The 19,194-nt window shown below is 44.1% G+C and overlaps 1 protein-coding gene across 5 annotated transcripts in view; it reads right to left on the bottom strand.

The window, feature by feature from the left end:
* The window catches only part of LRP4 (LDL receptor related protein 4), a 71,661-nt gene that overhangs the window by 4,473 nt on the left and 47,994 nt on the right, over positions 1–19,194 (bottom strand). For 4 of the 5 annotated variants that reach the window (XM_016423504.2, XM_007497398.2, XM_007497399.2 and 1 more), the window contains exons 23-37: positions 18,939–19,079; positions 16,756–16,842; positions 16,008–16,179; positions 15,722–15,884; positions 15,186–15,411; positions 13,926–14,229; positions 12,897–13,115; positions 12,068–12,202; positions 10,556–10,664; positions 9,906–10,050; positions 9,233–9,346; positions 8,516–8,651; positions 6,812–6,879; positions 4,234–4,321; positions 2,723–2,864 (exon numbers count right to left, since the gene is read on the bottom strand). In XM_016423504.2, the coding sequence (XP_016278990.1) occupies positions 2,723–2,864; positions 4,234–4,321; positions 6,812–6,879; positions 8,516–8,651; positions 9,233–9,346; positions 9,906–10,050; positions 10,556–10,664; positions 12,068–12,202; positions 12,897–13,115; positions 13,926–14,229; positions 15,186–15,411; positions 15,722–15,884; positions 16,008–16,179; positions 16,756–16,842; positions 18,939–19,079 (2,249 nt within the window). Of the gene's footprint in view, positions 1–72; positions 139–2,722; positions 2,865–4,233; positions 4,322–6,811; positions 6,880–8,515; positions 8,652–9,232; positions 9,347–9,905; positions 10,051–10,555; positions 10,665–12,067; positions 12,203–12,896; positions 13,116–13,925; positions 14,230–15,185; positions 15,412–15,721; positions 15,885–16,007; positions 16,180–16,755; positions 16,843–18,938; positions 19,080–19,194 lie in introns of all 5 variants that reach the window. The other variant, XM_007497400.2, reaches the window with a different exon arrangement.

Raw genomic sequence — 19,194 nt, 5'->3', positions numbered from 1 at the left:
CTCAAAGATATCCATCCCGTGCATGTGCACGCACACACACACACACACATGCACACCCCCTACAGCAAGTACCTGACATGAAGAGGTGGGAGCAAATCAGAAGAGAAAGGGCGAAAGGCTCTCAGAGGGGTGAGAGAGCTGCCAAGGAAGAAAAACAGAGGGAGGGGGGGAGAGAATTGTCACGCGGCTTCCTCTTCGACCTGGGAATCTCAGGAGCTTCCAGAGGACCCGGGACCCCATCTCCTGGGACCTCGACATCCCTCATCCCAAATAGAAATGTTTCCTCCTTTTTTTCCTCTGTGGAAGTCAGGGATGAGGGGTGTGTGGGTGCCGGCCATAGTTAATTTTACTGAACTGCTTTTTCTCACCCTATATTTCTTTTTATTGATGGTCACTGGGTGGTGGTAGTGTATAGTGTGATGGACTTGGGAGTGGGGGAGACCCAAGTTCAAGTCCTGACACAGCATTAAAACAAACAAATAAATAAATGAAAGAATAAATAAATAAACAAACAAACAAATAAATAAATAAATGAATAAATAGGGGCAACTGAGTGCCTCATTGGGTTGAAAGCCAGACCTAAAGATGGGAGGAGCTGAGTTTAAATCTGACCTCATGTAAAAATAGACTTGAATCCAGGACTTCAATCCCCAGAAATCCTTGCTCCACTTCCCAAGAATGCCCTCTAATCTCACTGAATTCTCACCTGGGCTGAGAGCGAGATGAGGTATTTAAACCTGGTTGTGAATAGGCTCGGCCTCTTTTGGACTTCCGTTTTGGAGTGTCTCTTTCATGATGTGAGGTTATCTTGTCTAGGCCTCTCTGGCCTAGACATGTGCTTTCTTATTCTATATTTTCTTTAATCCTTAACCTTTAATAAACCTCATAAAAAATATACTCCTAGCAGAGAGAAACTAATTTCTATCTTGCCTAAGTCTCCCCTAAATTTTAATTGTTACAGTTGGTGCCTCGGTTTCCCCAAAATTTTAATCTTTACACTCAGACACTTTTTTCCTAGCTGTGTGAGACTGGGCAAGTCATAATAATAAATGTAGTCCTTACTTAACAGGGTTATCACAACACACATTTGAGATAATAATGATCTCCTGCATTTCTGTAACTCTTTAAGGTTTCCCCAGAGTCAGAGAGCTTTCTATTTTGGAGCCATGGAATTTTTTTCTTAGAAAATTGAAAATAATAATAGGTAGTTTTCATATCATACATTAAAGTTACAAAGTACCTTACATATACATGTTAACTTATTTGATCCTCACAATAAGCCTAGGAGGCAGATGCTCTTCATATCAAAGCCATTTTAGAGATGAGGAAACCAAGGCTGAAAAAGAGTAAGTGATTTGTCACCCAGCTGAGTGTTCTGATGCAGGATTTGAACTCAAATTTTTCAGACTCCAAGTCTAACACTTTCTCCTCTATGTCCTCATGGGCAGAGAAAAAAAAAATGCCTTCTTACCCAACCTTTTAAGAATTGAATATAATCACAAAGTGTTTTCTTCTTACAAAAATATCCATTTTCTAGTATCAGACAGAAACTCCCAAGAGTCTTTGATCCAAGGAAGCAAAGGAGACAAAATTGAAAAGTGCCAACATTTCATGCTGGCTGCATTTCTACAGAATCCAGGAGTGAAGAATACCCTGGAAGACAAGCCCACCGTCCTCAGATCATAGCTTTAGAGTGTGAAGAGACTGGAAATCCTCTAGTCCAGTGCATCGTTTCCCAGAGGAACAAGCTGAGACCCTTAGAGGAAAAAACGACTTCTCCAGGGCAGCAAGGCAGTAATCCCTTGTTGGAGTCAGGAAGGCTCATCTTCATGAGTTCAAATCTATCCTCAGATATTTACTAGCTGAGTGACCCTGGGCAAGTCCCTTAACTCTGTTTGCCTCTGTTTCCTCATCTGGAAAATGAGCTGGAGGAGGAAACAGCCAACCACTCCAGTGTCTTTGCCAAGAAAAACCCCGAATGGGGTCACAAAAATTGGATACAACTGAATGCATCTTTCTAGGTGGTGCAGTGGGTAGAGTGCCAGATCTGGAGTCAGGAAGACTCATTTTCTTGAATTCAAATCCAGCCTCTGATACTAGTTGGGTGACCCTGGGCAAGTCACTTTACCTTGTTTGCCTCAGTTTCCTCATCTGTAAAATGAGCTGGAGAAGGAAATGGCAAACCACTACAATCTCTCAGTCAAGAAAACCCTAAATGGGGTTACAAAGAGTTGGATATAAAATAAAATGACTAAATAACAATAGCAGCTCTTGGTATAGTGCCCAGCACATAGTAGGCATTTAATTAATGTTTACTGAATCAATGAAGTCTTCCCTTCTGCTCCTATTCCCTGTTTGTTTAATTTTTTTTCAGTCTCTCATAGCACTCTGTTTGGATTTCTATCCATTTATCATATAATTTATCTATGCTATGGGTCTCATCCTTGCACAACCTCCCCACCAGACTTTAATCTCTTTGAGGGCAGGTATTATTTCTTGCTTCATTTTTGTATCTAAAAGCCAAAGAACTCCTTATGGAAATTGCCTCATAAATGTTTGCTAAATTAAATGGAAATAGGCCCAAATTTGAAGAGGAAAGGTAATTCTTTTCCCACAGTAGACTATAAGCTCCTTGAGGCCCAGAATTATATTCCTTCTTTGTCTTTGTATCCCCAGAGCCTAGCCCTAGACTTGGTACATAGTAGGGCAGCTAGATTCTCACCTCTTTCTTATAGCAGAGTTGATTATACATGGCTGGTTTGGGGATGGTTTCGATCTTCACTTCCTGCGTGGAAGTCCGGTAAGAAGGATTGCTGTAGGTCAGGTTCCCCAGGCCAGGATCAGTAAATTTGAATTTTTTGTGTCTAAAGAAAGATGGAGAGAAGGAGAAAAAAAAGTCAGGATTAATTTCAGGAGTGATCACTGATGGATCCATAAGCTTAGAGATCCTGGCTAGGCTTGGGTGTGGGCAGGTCTGGACCCAAGCCTAACTCAGAGGCTCAAGGGGCACTTTTATGGGCAGAGTTTTCAGGAAGGAGAACGTCAGGACGATGATCTTCAAGCTTCAAGATATCTGCAGTGATCACGCTAACATCCTTTGAGTCTAGGCCCATCGGTTCTCTTTCACCCAGTGAAGAATGGTGACTTGTCTCTAACCTAGAGCTCTGGCTGAGAGAGACCTCAGAGGCAATCAAGTCCCATCATCCCACTTTACAAATGAAGAAACTGAGGTCCATAGATGTGAAATGACTTTGATAAGGTCACAAAGATAATAATAATGATGATGATATAAAAATGTATATAAAAATAATGATGGCGACCTAACATTTCTATAATAACTCAAGATTTACATCTTTTATAATATAATAGTTAGAATTTATACATGCATATATAATATGTATTTATGTTAATTTGATATAATATGCTATAATAGTTAACATTATATATTACTTGAAGGAACAGAAACAGCTTTACAGATATTATCTCATTTGATCCTTCTAACAACCCTGGGAAATCACAAAGAAAACAATAAGGAAACACTACCTAACATTTACATAGTGACTCAAGGTTTATATCTTTTATAATATAATAGCTGGCATTTATATAGCACTTTGCTTTACAGATGTTATCTCCTTGGGCCCTTGCAACCATCCTGGGAGGTATTATTATCATCCCCATTTTACAGATGAGGTAAAGGAGGCAAACAGAGGTAATGTGGCTTGCCTAGGCAGGTATCTGAGGCAGGATTCGGACTCAGTCTTTCTGATGCTGGGCTCAGGGCTTTATCCACTGAACCACCTAGTTGCTTCAAATGATAGAGATGAGCTCTTCTGGCCCTCCCAACTGTGTAAGTTAGGTTCTGTCTTATTCTTTTTTTTACAGATGAGAGGACACAAGCTGAGTGGTTACATGACTAGTTTCCTCTATAAAATTAGGGATTGGACAAGGCAGTCTTTAAGGATCCCCCCACCTCTACATTTATGATCATGAGGGTCAGTGTCTGAACTTGAACACGGGACTTCTGACTCCAGTTCACATCAGCTAAGGTTGAACAAAAGGGCTATATCTGTCAGAAAGGAAACCCATTTTTATCTCCATGGCCTCTTCTGTTGCCCTGAACAAGAGTTCATGCATGGGGAGACTTGGGATGAGACTGGCCAGAGGCCAAAGGTGGAGGGACAGGAAAGAAGGAAGAACCCGATGCCATGAGTGGCACAGGAGCCCTGAAGTTACCTGTACAGCACGAGAGCAGCAATGAGCACCAGAATGAGCAGGATACTGAGGAGACCACCAATCATGTAGCTGACATGGAGCCCTTCCCCTAGAGGAAAACATGGCGGCACCATCACTGAAACTGACACACATGGGTCTTTAAAGGAGTAGCTTCATGAGAGCCCTGTGAGACTGGTACTCCTGGTACTCCTAGAGGCAGTGGAAGGAGCACTGACTTTGGAGGAGGAATGCCTGGGTTCAGATCCTAGCTTTATCACTTGTGGGATGGATTTTGGCAGATCATGGAACCTCTCTAGGCCTCTGCTTCTTCATCTGTAAAATGCAGAGGCTGGACTTCATGCCCCCCCAAGGGCATTACCTTCCAACTCTAAATCTATGATTTTATGACAGATGAGGAAACAGGCTCAGAAAAATTAATTACCCATGATAACACAGAGGCAGGATGTGAACTCAGGTCTTCCTGACCCCAAGTCCACCTAAGTTATAGGTCCCCTTTTTTTTCTCCCAAGTATAACATCATCTATTAATAGGGGCATGTGATCTATTAATAAAGGATGGGCCAATCACAAATGGCTCGACAGGAAAGATTTAGGCCTTGGGTTCTTAACCTAGAGTACCCTGACCTCCACAGTATCCGTAACTAGATTTAAGGGGGGTGGGGAGTCTGAAAACTTGAATAAGAAAAAAAAAATCTTTATTTTCATCAACCTCTAACTGAAATTTAGCACTTCTTCCAGTTGCTTGTTTGTCCATTCATTCACTTATTTTTGGTTTAATATAGGAAAAAACTTCCTTGGAATTAGAGCAACCATCCATTAGAATAGGCTGCTTCAAGAGGCTGGGGGATGCCTCTCAATTGAGGTCTTCAAGCAATCCTTTAATTACTTAAAAACATTATTCTGAGATGATACACGTATAAGCCAGATTGACTTGTTTGCCAGCTCTGGGACAGGGGGAAGGAAGAAGAGAGGGAGCCAATTTGGATCATATAACTTTGGAAAACATGTGGAAATTCATTAGTAAATAAATAAATAAACCTAAAAAAATCCATTATTCTAAGAAGGGGTCCATAGTCTTCATAGACTATAAAAGGGATTCGTGACACCAAAAAAGTTCTCTTGGTCACCCCATATCCACAGTAGCCCTATGCAAGAACCATCCACAATTCTCTGCCCAAGGAAATCTGGGTTAGTAATGAACCCCACTTATTCTGTGCTGTTAGTTGCTCTCTCTCATTTGCTTTATCTAAAACGAGATCTGAGAATCTCTAGGAACCAGCTGGCAGGTGACTTCCCTTTTTCCTACTGGACCGAAAATGAGGAAAGACCCTACTTTCAGGTCCAGAACATTTTCTTAGCTCCTTTTTTTCCTCACGTATCTCCTTCAAAGAAGAATAGATGGGGAATTCCAAAAAACATGGGAAGCTTTACATGAACTGATGCAAAGGGAAGAAAGTGGAACCAACAGTCTGCACATAATGATTACAACCAAGTAAAGAAAAATATTAAAATATTTCTGAACTTAGATTGACCTCAAGGATCAGTTTTGCCCCCCAGAGGAGAGAGATGACAGAATGGACTTCTCTTCTCTTGGTAGATGCAAAGAGGGAGCTAGAGGCATGGAATGCTGCATGCCCTTTTAGAACAGGTGGCTTTGAGTTTATTTAAATTAATGTTTTAGGAGGCAGTTGGGTAGCTCAGTGGATTAAGAGCCAGTTCTAGAGATGGGAGGTTCTGGGTTCAAATCTGACCTCAGATACCTTCTGTCTTAGAATCAATACTATGTATTGGTTCCAAGGCAAAAGAGTGGTAAGGGCTAGGCAAGGGGAGATAAGTGACTTGCCCAGGGTCACATAGCTAAGGATTGTCTGAGGCTACATCTGAATTTTTAACATTTTTTGGGGGGGGGTGTTCTTTAATTGACATTCTTGCCATCACCACACATTTCATTTTCTTGGTTCCATTTATGTTACTCTACATCAGCTCATGTTCCTCTGAGTTTTTCAAATTCATATTAAAAGCTAGAATTTATATAGCACTTTAAAATTTGCAAAGCACTTTCCATGTTACATCATTTGATCCTTACCATGCTCTTAGAGATAGATATTATCATTCCTATTTTCTTTGCAGATAAGGAAACTAAGGCTGAAAGGTGAAATGCCTTGCCCCAGGGTCAGATAGCTGGTAAGTGTCTGAAGCAGGATTTGAACTCAGTTATTTTGAACTCTAACTCTAGAACTCTATTCAATAAGCCACATAGCTGCCATCACTGTTGGTTCGTTTTTCCTAACTTTTTATTTGTTAAAAGAGAGGATTCAGTGGAGAGGGGGAGAGAGAAGCATGTTGGGAAATAATTGTAGTATTTTAAAAAATCATTAATAACATTTTACATTTTTTTTTGAGAATAAAGAAAAAAGATTTAGTGTCTGAGGGACTGAGAAAGAATATCTCACCATGAAGTATGTCCACTCTGATCAGGGGCTAGGCTAAAGGATGGGCTCTTCAGCCCCTAAAGATTTTCCCAAGAAAATAAAGTGTCATTAGGAACTCCCCCTCATTTCCCAGGTCTTTGGACTCACCTGGGGCAGCAGGCACAGCCTCATTGGAATGTGCGCAGAGACCCTGGCGACCATCTTTCTCTGAGCAGCTATGGGGGCACAAAGAAATGGAGAATTAAGGCTACTGCCAGCACAATGCAGATTTCTCCCCTCCTCCAAGGTAGGGGCAAGGCAGTGTTGAGCTGATAGGAGAGATTCCAAATAAGAGAATATGATTTAAAAACCTGGAGAAGGCAGGACCAAGGGTCAGGGTTTTAGAAAAGCTCAATATTGGAGAACTGTACTATTATGCTTCAAAATATGTTTGTTTTTTTAAAAAGTATGGTTCCATGCTGATTATCTCTAGCAAGAGACATGATGGACTGAGTGCAAAATGAAGCTTTTCTTTGTAATGGGTTTTGTTTTCCTTTTATTCTCAATTGGGTTAAGGTGAGGTGAGAAGGCAATACATTATTCCTGAAAATGGAAAAAAAATGCATTAAAAAAAATCTAAATAAATAAATAAATAATTTTAAAAGTATGATTTCTTTAAAAATTAGAAGCAAGTATGAAAGTGAGCTAGAAGCCAGTAGAGGTAAATAGAACCATATATGAATGTCAAAATGCAGGGCAGGAGGAGCTCTGACAAATAATTAATCTACTTGCCAAATAAAGACCTCAATCAATGGAAAACATGCCATCATGGGTTTTTATGCACTAAATATCCTCCTGAAACATTTTTTCCCTTCTAACTACTTTTGACATGGAGGAGGATTCAAAAGGCAATTTAATATTGCTTCTCTGTTAGGTTATGAGAGCAATTTAAATTTTCTTCTGGAAAAAAAACTAGAGACAAATCACCTGTGATGTAGGGAAATGTTTTATTCTTAAATTTCCCTAAAACACAGAAATGCCAGAACCGAGAACCACATAGATACCCTGATGGAATTTTGACTCCAAGAAATGGTTTGGGCGTAAATTTCAGCCTGACAATGACTAGAATTAGATTAAGCAGCCAATGGCAGTTGATAGAAAAGTTCATGAAGAAGGTCCTGGATGATGCCTAAGGGTTTGTATTTCTTTAACTTTTGCTCTAGGAATCTGAACTGCCAAATGTCAGAAAATGACTGGCTAAAAGTGTTCCTACACATAATTGAAAATTGAATTTAAAAATCCTTTTTGCTCTAGATCTGTGTTTATGTTTTAAACTTTTATACCTGGTCATTATTTTATGATGTTGATAAAATTCTAGAAAAACGATAACTGGGTATGTGGATAGATGTGGGGGGAGGGCGGGGCATGCAGCACCAAAGTGAAATTCATGGAATCTAGCCTAGATAAAGACTTTCTAACTAAATCATGAGGTTGTAGGCATAGAACTTAGGAAGCCTTATATATATATATTCTTTACCCAATGAAATCTATAGGATAATGGTCACTATTAGGAAGGAGGGCATGATAGATTCTAGCCATGGAGCCACTTTATTCAATGGCTTTTTTTTTTAATCCTTACTTTCTGTCTTGAACAAGCCTTAGATTTTTTTTTAATCTTTACTTTTTAATCCTTACTTTCTGTCTTAGAATCAGTACTAAGTATCCAAGTTCCAAGGCAGAAGAGTGGTAAAGGCAAAGCAATGGATGTGACTTGTCCAAGATCACCCAGCTGGGAAGTATCTGAGGCCACATTTGAACCCAGGTCCTCCCCACTCCAGGCCTGGCTCTCCATCTATTGAGCCACCTACTTACTTTCCTTCAGATTCCTCCAGGGATGTGTGGGTCCTGGCCGTGGAGGAGCGGGACGTGGTAGAGGGGGTGTTGAGTGGCCCTGGGCTCTTTTCACTTGTACTGGTGGACTTGGGAGCTGGGGGCACCAGGCCAGGCACTAAAGAGGAAATAGAATTTGAGTGTGAGGAGGGCTGAAGGCATGATTAGTAATTCCAAGGGTAACACCCAGAAGGGCTAAAGCAGGGGAAAATATCAGGGTTCTGGACCCAGGTTCCCTCAGTAGGAGGTGTTGTCTAGAAAAGCAAATAAACCAGGATAATTCAAGCATGGTCTAGAGATGGAAGAGGCCATCTAGTCCTCCCCTCTCATTTTAAAGGTTTGCAAAGTGCTTTACCCACATTATCTCATTTGGTCTTCACAACACCCCTGAGGGCAGTTCTATCATCATCCCCATTTTACAGATGAGAAAACTGAGCCACTCAGAAACACTGGAGTGGGTTCAAATACTGCCTTGAACACTCAAGTGACTTTGGGTAAATCCCTTTACCTTTTGGTGCCTCCTTTTGCTCCTCTGTAAAAAGGAGGAGGTTAGATTTGATGGCCTTGAAGGCCCTTTTTAGCTCTAGGTCTGTAATCCTATGTTTATCAAGGGTCACAAAGGACAAGGAAGAGGCTCATTAATTCCCCCTTCTTCCAAGAGCTTCATACACTACAGGGGCTTTTCTGCCCATCACCCACCTAGAGAGCAGGGCCGGTCATCGGGTTCATCTGGGCAGGCACAGACAAAGTCCAAGGCTCTGGCAAAGCAGAGATGGGTACAGCCGCCATTGTTCACGCCGCAGGCATTGGTCCCTGAGGACAAAGAAATAAAGTGTCTACACTGGAATAGTCAGGTAGAGCCTTTCCCCAACACTCCTTTGGCCAGAAAGGCAAGAAAAAGATGCAATTTAATTCATGACAATTCAATAAGCATGCATTGCATCTATGAAGATTCTGCATGCAAAATAAATAAAGATGAAAAAACAAAGTTTAGAAAAGAGTCTACAGGTGCTGAAAATATAAAGAAAAGAATGAAATAATCCCTGCCCTCAAGGGGGGGAGACACGTATACATGTGAATGAATGAACACACACTTATTTAAGGCCTCCTGGAGCCCAGCACTGTACCAGGGACTGAATATACAAAGGCAAACATGAAATAGTCCCTGCCCTCCAGGGGCTTGTACTCTATGGGAGGGAGGCAACCTATGCACATGGGAATGAATGAATGAATAAACTGAACTTTTTGGGCTGAAAAGGAAGGCAAAATTGTTCCTGCCCTCAGGGAGTTTCTCATACTAGAAGGATTTCTTTTTTTAACCCCTTCCGGTCCCTTTCAGAATCAATACAGAGTATTGGCAAGACCCGGCTACCTGTCTGCCGCTGTGGGGAGACCACGATGATGTCCATGAGCCCCTCGACATTGGCCAGCACCGTCTCCTTGTTCCGGCCCGAGTACTTGTCTACACGTTGGATTGATTTGGTCTGCCAGTCTGTCCAGTAGATCCACCTGTCCTGCTGCTCATGGAGAAAGCCCCAAGAAGAGGGTAGGGGTCACTCCACTAGTCAGCGATGGGCAGCTAGAGCCAATCTCCTCCCAATGGACAGCAAGAAGGAATTCTAGCATGTGCAGATGCCCTGGTCTTTCCTTGTTATTTATTCTTCTGGATTATAACCCCCAAATCTCCCCAGCCCCTTCCTTTAGGGTCTTTTTGCTTCTTTTCCTGCAGAGATTTTGTCCCAGTGGGTCAGTAAGGGTCAGAGCTGTCTCAGTGCCAATCCCACCAAAAAGCCCTTCAGATGCTCCAAATGATGGAAATATCCAATGGTGGAAAGAGCCCTGCTCTGGCCTCAGCTCACAAGGAAGACGTCAGCAGCTGAAGCATGCATTCTGTTGGCCCAGCTGGCCGGCCATGACCCTGGAGGATGCTTCAGAGTTCTGTCCTCCCCACTCCCCCCCACCCCAGCCAAGGGTGATTTCTGCCCCTCCAAGCTCTCCCTCCTTTAGGGCTACCTGTGTTACCTGGGTAAGAGCAAATGGATGGGACACATGGCTGACCAAGACCTGCCGTAGCTTCCCATTGAGGTCGGCACTCTCGATCCGGTCCAGGTGAGCATCCACCCAGTAGATCCTGTTGGAGGGAAGATGCTGGAGTGGGGAAGGGGTCGGCCATGAGGGCTCAGGCATCCTTCCCTTCATGAGCCATCTCCCCTGACTTGGTCCAGCCACCTGCATCATGAATGCTTAGGAGGAAGGAAAGATTTCCTGGCAAGAGGACAGACAGACTGGGCCTCGGGCTAAAGAGGAAGGATGGGTGATGGATAGGGGCACGAGATATTTGCTCTTATTCAGTTGTATCTGACTTGTGACCTCATGGACCATTGCTATCCACAAATGCCTTCTTTCCTACTCATTGCTTCTCTTCTCTTGTTTGAACCCAACTGCAGAGGGCCCCCAACTTAAGAGATAAGAGAAAAGTAGGGGTAGGAAGAGACTCCAATTCTTTTGTTCATCTTAATTCAATTCAATAAGCATTTACAAGGGCCTATCATATGCTAGATCAAGTCAGTAGAGCATCATGGAAAACAAGATGGCCTTGGCACCAAGAAGACCTGAATTCAATATCTCTGACATTTATTGGATGAGTCCTTTAATATCTCAGAACTCCAGGTGCCCCTCTAAGACTACAGGTGGTAAAGAAGGGAGCAATCTGAATTGGTAAAAGGAATTGGCTCATCTGGGAGTTAATTAACTAGACCGATGAAGTCATAGGTTGAGTTGTTATGCCCATCCTCTGTGACACAATGGAGAGAACGCCAGGTCCTGACTCAGGAAGACTGATCTTTCTGAGTTCAAATTCAGTCTCATACATTTACTAGTTGGGTGATCCTGGGCAGGTCACTTCACCCTATTTGCCTCAGTTTCCTCATCTGTAAAATAATCTGGAGAAGGAAATGGAAAACCGCTCCAGTATCTTTGCCAAGAAGACACCAAATGGGGTCATGGAAGTTCTGACGCAACTGAAAAATGACTGAATAAATGTGACAGATACTCTCTTAAGTTTTGGAGACACAAAGGCAAAAATAAAACACTCCCTGCCCTCAAGGAGCTAATAGTCTAACTACTTTTTCACTTCTTTTATTTTTATTTTTAAACTCTTATCTTCTGTCTTAGAACCAATTTCTAAGACAGAAGAATGGGTAAGGTCCAGGCAATGGGGGTTAAGTGACTTGTCGAGGATCACATAGCGAGGAAGTATCTGAATCCAGATTTGAATCCAGGACCTCCCCTCTCCAGGCCTGGCTCTCTCTCCACTGAGCCACCCAGCTGCCCCTCTACCTCTTCACTTCTGAGTGACTATAAAGAGCTTAAGAGTCCCTCCTCCCTCTCTGCTTCCTCCTTTCTTCTAGGGAAGTGTTTCTGATTTCCCTCCTTCTCTTTCCTCTTACCCAGAATGGACCAATGGGTTGGAAGGTGATGACTACTGGAAATCCTTGGTTTCATCCCATTTGCCCAGCAAGGGAAGAGGCTTACCTTCGGGTATCATAATCCAGGGTGAGGCCATTGGGCCAGCCCAAGTCTGTGTTGATGAGTAATTTCCGCTCGGAGCCATCCAGGTTTGACCGCTCGATCTTGGCCAGGTGGCCCCAGTCTGTCCAGAAGAGGTACCTAGGACAAAGCGGCCCCACAGAGGCATCAGAGAGCATCTGGGTACGGAGAGGTGACAGGAAAGCCCAATGGGGTTCAAGCCCTTTTGCTCATGGCACTGGAGAAAAGTTGGGAGATTCACCCTTAAATGTAAGTTCTAAATAATTTCTGGGATGCACACAATTGTAAGGGTAAGTTTCATCCAACTCATGGCACCCCTAGAGGAAGCTCCCAGCAGAAGGAGACCCTCTGGGCTGGGCAGAACCGTCAGAGAGGTGTAAAAATGGAGATTTTGAACCCTAGACTTCATTTCCCAGAAGTCCTTGGTATTTCCCAGAATTCCCTATAATCTCTCCTGAGTCTCCACGTTGGTGAGATGACAATTGGTATTTAGCTGGCAGTAATGCCTCCCATGCTCTCTTCTCTTCTCTTCCTTCCTTTGCAATGATGTAGCAAGTATAGTGGCAAGCTAAGTGCGGGGATTTTGAATGGGCTAACCAGCCATGGGCACGTGGTTTTTATTTTGTATCTTCTTTATTCCTTGATTTCTAATAATCCTTAATAAACCTCATAAAATATATATTTTTATTTTTATTATTTCTTATTTTTTTATTATTCGAGATTTAAATTTAATTTTTACAGAGGCTCCCTGCAGGATCCTCTTCTGGGGTTCCTGAAGGACTAATGCTGTGGCCTTTCTTCCCACTTCACTCACCCCTTTCTGGGGAAGGCAGCAATGGCCCGGGGTTCATCCAGGCTATTGTTGATCAGAACCTTCCGGCAGGAGCCGTCCAGCCTGGAGGCCTCGATGGTGTTGCGGCCTGTGTCCGTCCAGTACAGGTTCCTGGCCACCCAGTCGACGGCCAGGCCATCGGTGGTCTTGAGCCCCCGGCCGATGACTGTCTCCATGTTACTGCCATTCAGGTCGGCTCGCCTTGGGGAAAGCAGCTCAGGGTTAGCTGTTAGCAGGAGTGCCGTGGCAGCTGTCTACCTAGGCCCCTGATATGATGTTAACATTATTAATAGCAACACCAAGAAGTTCGTGGAGCATCTGGGTAGTGACCTGGAGGCCGGAGGACCTGGATTCGAATCTGACCTCAGATACTTCCTAGCTGACTTCACTTAACCCCCATTACCTAGGCCTTGCCACCCTTCTGTCTTAGAATTGATGCTAAGACCGAAGGTAAGGGTTTTAAGGGAGGGAAAGAAATTCCTGTCCCCTAGATTCATCACACCAAAGCTCAGCCAAAGGTACGTCCTTATCGCACGTCGGCTACGGGAGGGCAGGGAAAGGACATGAATCTTGTAACCATGGGAAAATATTCTAAATTAATGAATTAAATAAAATTGTGCAGAACCTAAAAAACAAACAAACACAGAAAAACCCAAAGTTACATCCCTGCTCTTTGGGGAATGGAGGCCTCTGGGCAGAAGGCAGATTAATAATTCCCCAGAAGCCTTTAAGGGAGAACGAAGGGGGTAACCAGAAAGAAGATGAGGTGGGGGAGACAGAGCACATCTCTGAATTTATATAGCACAATGGTCGGGTCCATATCATAGTCCCAGATGGGCTAAGCAAATTGTTTCACAGTCTCGCCCAAAGGGAGAATCAGAGACTTGCTGTCCAGTCTGCAGAATGTGGCCGAGTCCTCGGGCCCTGTGTGGCCCAACAAAACAAGATCTCACCCAGCCAGGATGACGGGGCTCTGTTTGGGTGCCCTCCGGGGGCCCGCAGTGCCCGTACCTAATGACATCCAGGAAGACGTCCGTGTAATAAACCTTCCCGTCCACACTGTCGTAGTCCAGGGAAATGACGTTGTTGAGCTCAGGCACGGGCACGTGGACGTCCGTGTGGTCGCTGGTGTCCAGAGAGATGCGTCGGATGGAGCCGCGGCTGGAGAAGAGCAGGTAGGTCTCTGGGGAGGGGTCGCAGGTCTTCCCGTCCCCCTTCAGCTGGATGCCGGTGGGGCAGGCGCAGGAGAAGCCCGACGGCCGGGGCAGACAGAGGTGAGAGCAGCCGCCGTTCTTCGGGCCACATTTGTTTGAACCTAAAGGAGGAAAGAAGAGGGGGATCAATGGCCAGCCTGGCACGCTGGCCGAAGGAGAAAGGGGCTCCAGGAGCCTTGGGGCACGTGTAGACCCCGTACTTTTTTCCTCCATTTTTTATCGTCATGTAAAACACGCTTCCATATTGGTCCTTGTAAGAGCAAAATCATACATTACCAAAACCCCCAAATAAAACCAAAAACACACTGATGTGAAAGAGGACTCCCGCTCTGGACCACATACTCTTAGTGATGAGACAGAGAGGACATCACTCAAGAGCAGTCGGTCTGTCGATAAGCATCTATTAAGTGCCTTCTCTGCGCCGGGCACTGTATCCCAGCGGAGTACTGGAGATGCAGTTCCTGCCTTTGAAGAGCTGACAATCTAATGCATTCCAGTAAAGATGGGGACAATAAAGGCATCGTTGCTGCCCGAGTGCAGCTCTGAGCTCTGGTACCTCATGAATACGCTAGTGTGGCATCCGGTGGTCAGATAGCACCGTCACCATTAAAATGATCTTGAGGGACTGACTATAAGTTATTGATTATATCAGGTTTATTGGTTAGGCTGGCAACAGAAACAATAAAGCGATAGAGGTCTCCATGGTTGCCTCTCCAGACCAGGGCATCTTTTATTTTATTTTATTTTTTTATTGTAAGGATCTCCTTATTCAGTGCCTCCTCTGACCGTTCTAAGATGTCTCTAATTGGTGAGGTGGTCCATTAATCTATCCCCTCTTCCCCATACCTAGGAGTCCAGGAAAAACACACACACAGGAAAAGAACCTTTGTTCCTGTCAATTATTACACAAATTCTGTTAGGAAGGAAGGGGTTCCTGGGATTCTGGAGGACAAAGAAAATGCAAAAAGCGGCAGACTGGATGGCCTCTCTGACCCAGCTCCCAGACACAGGAATATGCAGTCATTCTCCCTAAGATTTAAGAATTCTCCCAGCTAACCTAGTGGCCGTTGTCGGTCCACAGCCTGGATGTCCATGAGGCCAGGCAGGTTGGCCCGCACCAGGATGACATTGCTCCCTGTGCCCTTGTCAGCACGGTGGATGCTACGGGTCTGCCAGTCGGTCCAGTAGATGTAGGAGTCGAGCAGGGTGAGGCCATAGGGATGTTGAACTGGCGACACCAGGGTGCGCCGATTGGCACCATTGAGGTCAGCAGCCTCGATGCGCTGCAGGAGAAGGAGGACAAGGGAGAGGGCATGAGAGGACCAGGAGTCACCCAAGGCAGCCAACTAGCTTGGGATTCTCCCAACCCCAGAGTAGAACGCCCCCCTCCTTGCTCTGTTTGTTCCCTCTTTCCTTCCTTCCTTCCTTCCTCCCTTCCTCCCTTCCTTCCTTCCTTCCTTCCTTCCTCCCTCCCTCCCTCCCTCCCTTCCTTCCTTCCTTCCTTCCTTCCTTCCTTCCTTCCTTCCTTCCTTCCTTCCTTCCTTCCTTCCTTCCTTCCTTTCTTCCTTCCTTCCCCCAGGAAGGGCTACCCACCTCAGTGTGGGCATCGGCCCAGAGCAGCTGGGAGCCAGCCTTGTCCACCGTCAGCCCATTGGGCCAGCCCAGATTGTTGTTAATAAGCACAGCACGGTCCGAGCCATCCATCCCAGCCCGCTCCAGCTTGGCGTTCTCTCCCCAGTCTGTCCAGTACATAGACCTGGGGGAGGCAGGAGCCCATGGTGAAGTGCATGTCTCTACCAGCTATGCCAGTGCCCATCCATTGCAAAATCAAGCAGGCCACCCCAGGTCCCCAAAGGGCCCTCCTCCTAGTCAGTCTTACCCCATCTCATGGTACAACACAATGGCCCGGGGGCTGTCCAGGTTCTGCCACACCAACACCTTCCTCATGGACCCATCGAGGTTGCCCACTTCAATCCGGTTGGTTCCTGTGTCTGTCCAATACACTTTCCGGCCGATGGCATCCACAGCCAGCCCATCAGTGGTCTGTAATCCTGGAAAAACCCAAGAAATCGCCTAAGGTTCCAGATCCAAACAAAAGAGACCAACAGAAATCCCCAGGGCCACCCTCCTCCCTCCTCCCCAACCCAAACCCAGGCTAGGTTGTCATGGGACAAAAGACTCAGCCTCAGGAGGGATCTGAGAAGTAAATAAGATCATGGATCTGGAAGGGAACTCAGAGATCCCTCACCTTTCAAAGGAAAGGAAACCGAGTCTCAGGGCTCTAGAACAAGAAGGGACCTCAGAGCTCATCTCGTCTTCCTCCTCCTTTTCCAGCTGAGGAAAGTGAGTCCCATGAGGTCCAGTGACTTGCTCATGGGCACACAGGGAATAAGCACCAAAGGCAAGATATGAAGCTAAGTCTTCTGATTAAAAACCCTGTTCTCCTTTCCCTGGACCACACAGTCTCTTTATTTAATCCAACATCCTCATTTTATGGATGAGGAAACTGAGGCCCAGAAATATTAGGCGGTTTGCGCAATCGTAAATGACAGAGGGAGGTTCCAAACCAGCCCTTTTTACCCGCTTATTATTGCTTCACTCATGGGGCCGGCTGTGGTCAGTCTCACCTGTGGTGATTATGTCCTCGTGGTGGGAGCCATCCAGGTTGGCCCGGCTGATTTTTCGCAGTGTGCTATCTGACCAGTAAACTTTTCCTGGAGGAAGAAAAGTCTTGTTCAGTCTCGGTCCCTGTTGGGTTCCGTCTCTATGCCTCCGTACTAGATGGTCCCTCTATTTGTAAGACTCTTCCTTCTCATCGCTGCCTCCTGGTTTCCTCGACTTCCTTCACGAATCAGCCCAAACCTACAGGATTCTCCAGGTTCCCCAGACCCCCTATAGTTCTGTAAATACCTTTTATGCCACTAATGGTTTTCCTGTTCCTTTTTTCCACTAGACTGTGAGCAACTGGAGAGCAGGGACTGTATTTTTTTCCTTTATATCCCCAGTGCTTATCCCAATCCCCACTTAATAAAGGCTTATTGATCCCAAGGAGATCAAGGAAAAAGGAAAAGGTCTCATAGATGCAAAAATACTTATAGCCACTCTTTGTGGTGACAAAGAACTAGAAACGGAGGGGGTGCCTATCAATTGGGAAGTGGCTGAACACGTTATACTATAATAATGTGAGGGAATACTGAAGGGAATATTTTTTTTAAAAACCTAGGAAGACTTGTATAAACTGATGCAAAGTGAAGTAAGCAGAACCAAGAAAATAATTTATAAAATAAACTGGGGATCTCTAGATTTCCATGTTAACAATGGTAATAACAATACTGCAAAGAGAAATAACTTTGAAAGACTTGGGAACTTTGCTCAAAATAATGAGCAACCACAATTCCAGAAGACACATGATGAAACATGTTTCCCACCTCCTCGGGTTCTAGTTCTTTGTTACCACAAAGAGTTGATATAAGTATTTTTGCACAAAAGGGACCTTTTCCTTTTTTCTTGATCTCTTTGGGATCAATAAGCCTTTATTAAGTGGGGATTGGGATAAGCACTGGGGATATAAAGGACATGGTTAATGCAGGAATCTGTTTTGCTTCAATATATAGGTTTACAATGGGGGGGGGGGGTTCTTGCTGTCTTGAATGGGGGTGGAGTGGGAGGAAGAGAATATGGATGTGAAAATAAAATAAATAAAATTTAATTTAAAAAATTGCTCGTTCAAAGATGATTTCAGAAAAAGCTGCAAAGATTGACATGAGCTGATGCAGAGCAAAATAAACAGAATCGGGAGAATATCGCATATAATGATTTTGTATGATGTATGTATAATGTATGTATACAACATACAGCAATGTTGTATGATGATCAACTGTGAAAATTTGGCTACTCTCAACAATACAATTTTCTGGGCAATCCTGAAAGACTTATGTTGGGGAATGCTATCCAGCTCCAGAGAAAAAACTGTTGGAGTCAGATGGATAAGGATCAAAGAATACTATCTTTCACATCAGTGTATTTACAGTTTTATTTGGGGGATTTGGTTTTGTATGACTGTGTTCTTATAACAATAACCAATATAGAAGTGGGTTTTGCATAATAAAAAATTAAATTTTAAAAATTGCTTGTTCAAACTGTGAATAACAGCTATTCTCAATACAATGATCCAAAACTATCCCAAAATATTCATAATAAAAAATGGCATCAACTTCCAGAGAAAAAGAAATGAGTCTGAATCCAGACAAAAGCAAACTTTTTTCACTTTCTTAATTTTTTTCTATTTGAGTTTCCTTTCTTGACAGGATTAATATGGAAAAATGTTTTACATGAATGAACATGTAAAATCTATATGAGATTATTTACCATCTCAAAGGAGGTAGGGGTTTGGGGGAGGGAGGGAGAGAATTCAAAACTCCATATTCTTTGAAAAATAATGGAAACTGGTTTAAATGTAATTGGGGGAAAATTTTAAATTGCTTGTTTATTGCCCGACAGATACCCAGTAGCTTTGCCCCTCTAAGAGTACAGAAGGCAGTCACTCTGTGGGAGATGAAGAAAATTCTAATCAGGGAACTTCAGATATTCAGACAAAGTTGTCTGGGACATAGTCCTGGGTCAGGCAGGGAAAGAAGTAGGAAAAGAAGAAAGGACCAAAGTCCTAGAAGAAAAATCACAGATGCTTTATGAGTTGAGTTATAGAGTAAGTGAATCTTAGCCTCTGAGTAGTGGTCTCTAAAGAGAGCCTACGTTGGCTTTGGGGGAAAAGGTGGAAGGATTTTTACCCCACCATTCAGGGTCTACAGACCTTCTTGAGGGTCTACCCCAATGGCAATGGTGTTCTTCATGGTGATATTGACCGGCACCACCACATCAGCAAAGTATGGGATGTCCAGGGAGACCATGCGGATGTCTATTCTCCTGGCGAAGATCAAGAAGCTTCTCATGCCTGCAATGGTGGAGACAGTCCTAAAGAAACTGCCTCTGTCCATGGTCCTGCCTTACAGGGAACCTGCTACCAAAAGCTCAGGTACTGGAGGAAAGGGATACCCCCATGCATTTAC

The sequence above is a fragment of the Monodelphis domestica genome, chromosome 6, assembly GCF_027887165.1.
Source record: "Monodelphis domestica isolate mMonDom1 chromosome 6, mMonDom1.pri, whole genome shotgun sequence".
Classification (NCBI taxonomy): Eukaryota; Metazoa; Chordata; class Mammalia; order Didelphimorphia; family Didelphidae; genus Monodelphis; species Monodelphis domestica.
Note: the sequence above shows the minus strand (reverse complement) of the source record. Positions and strands in the feature narration are given on the sequence as shown.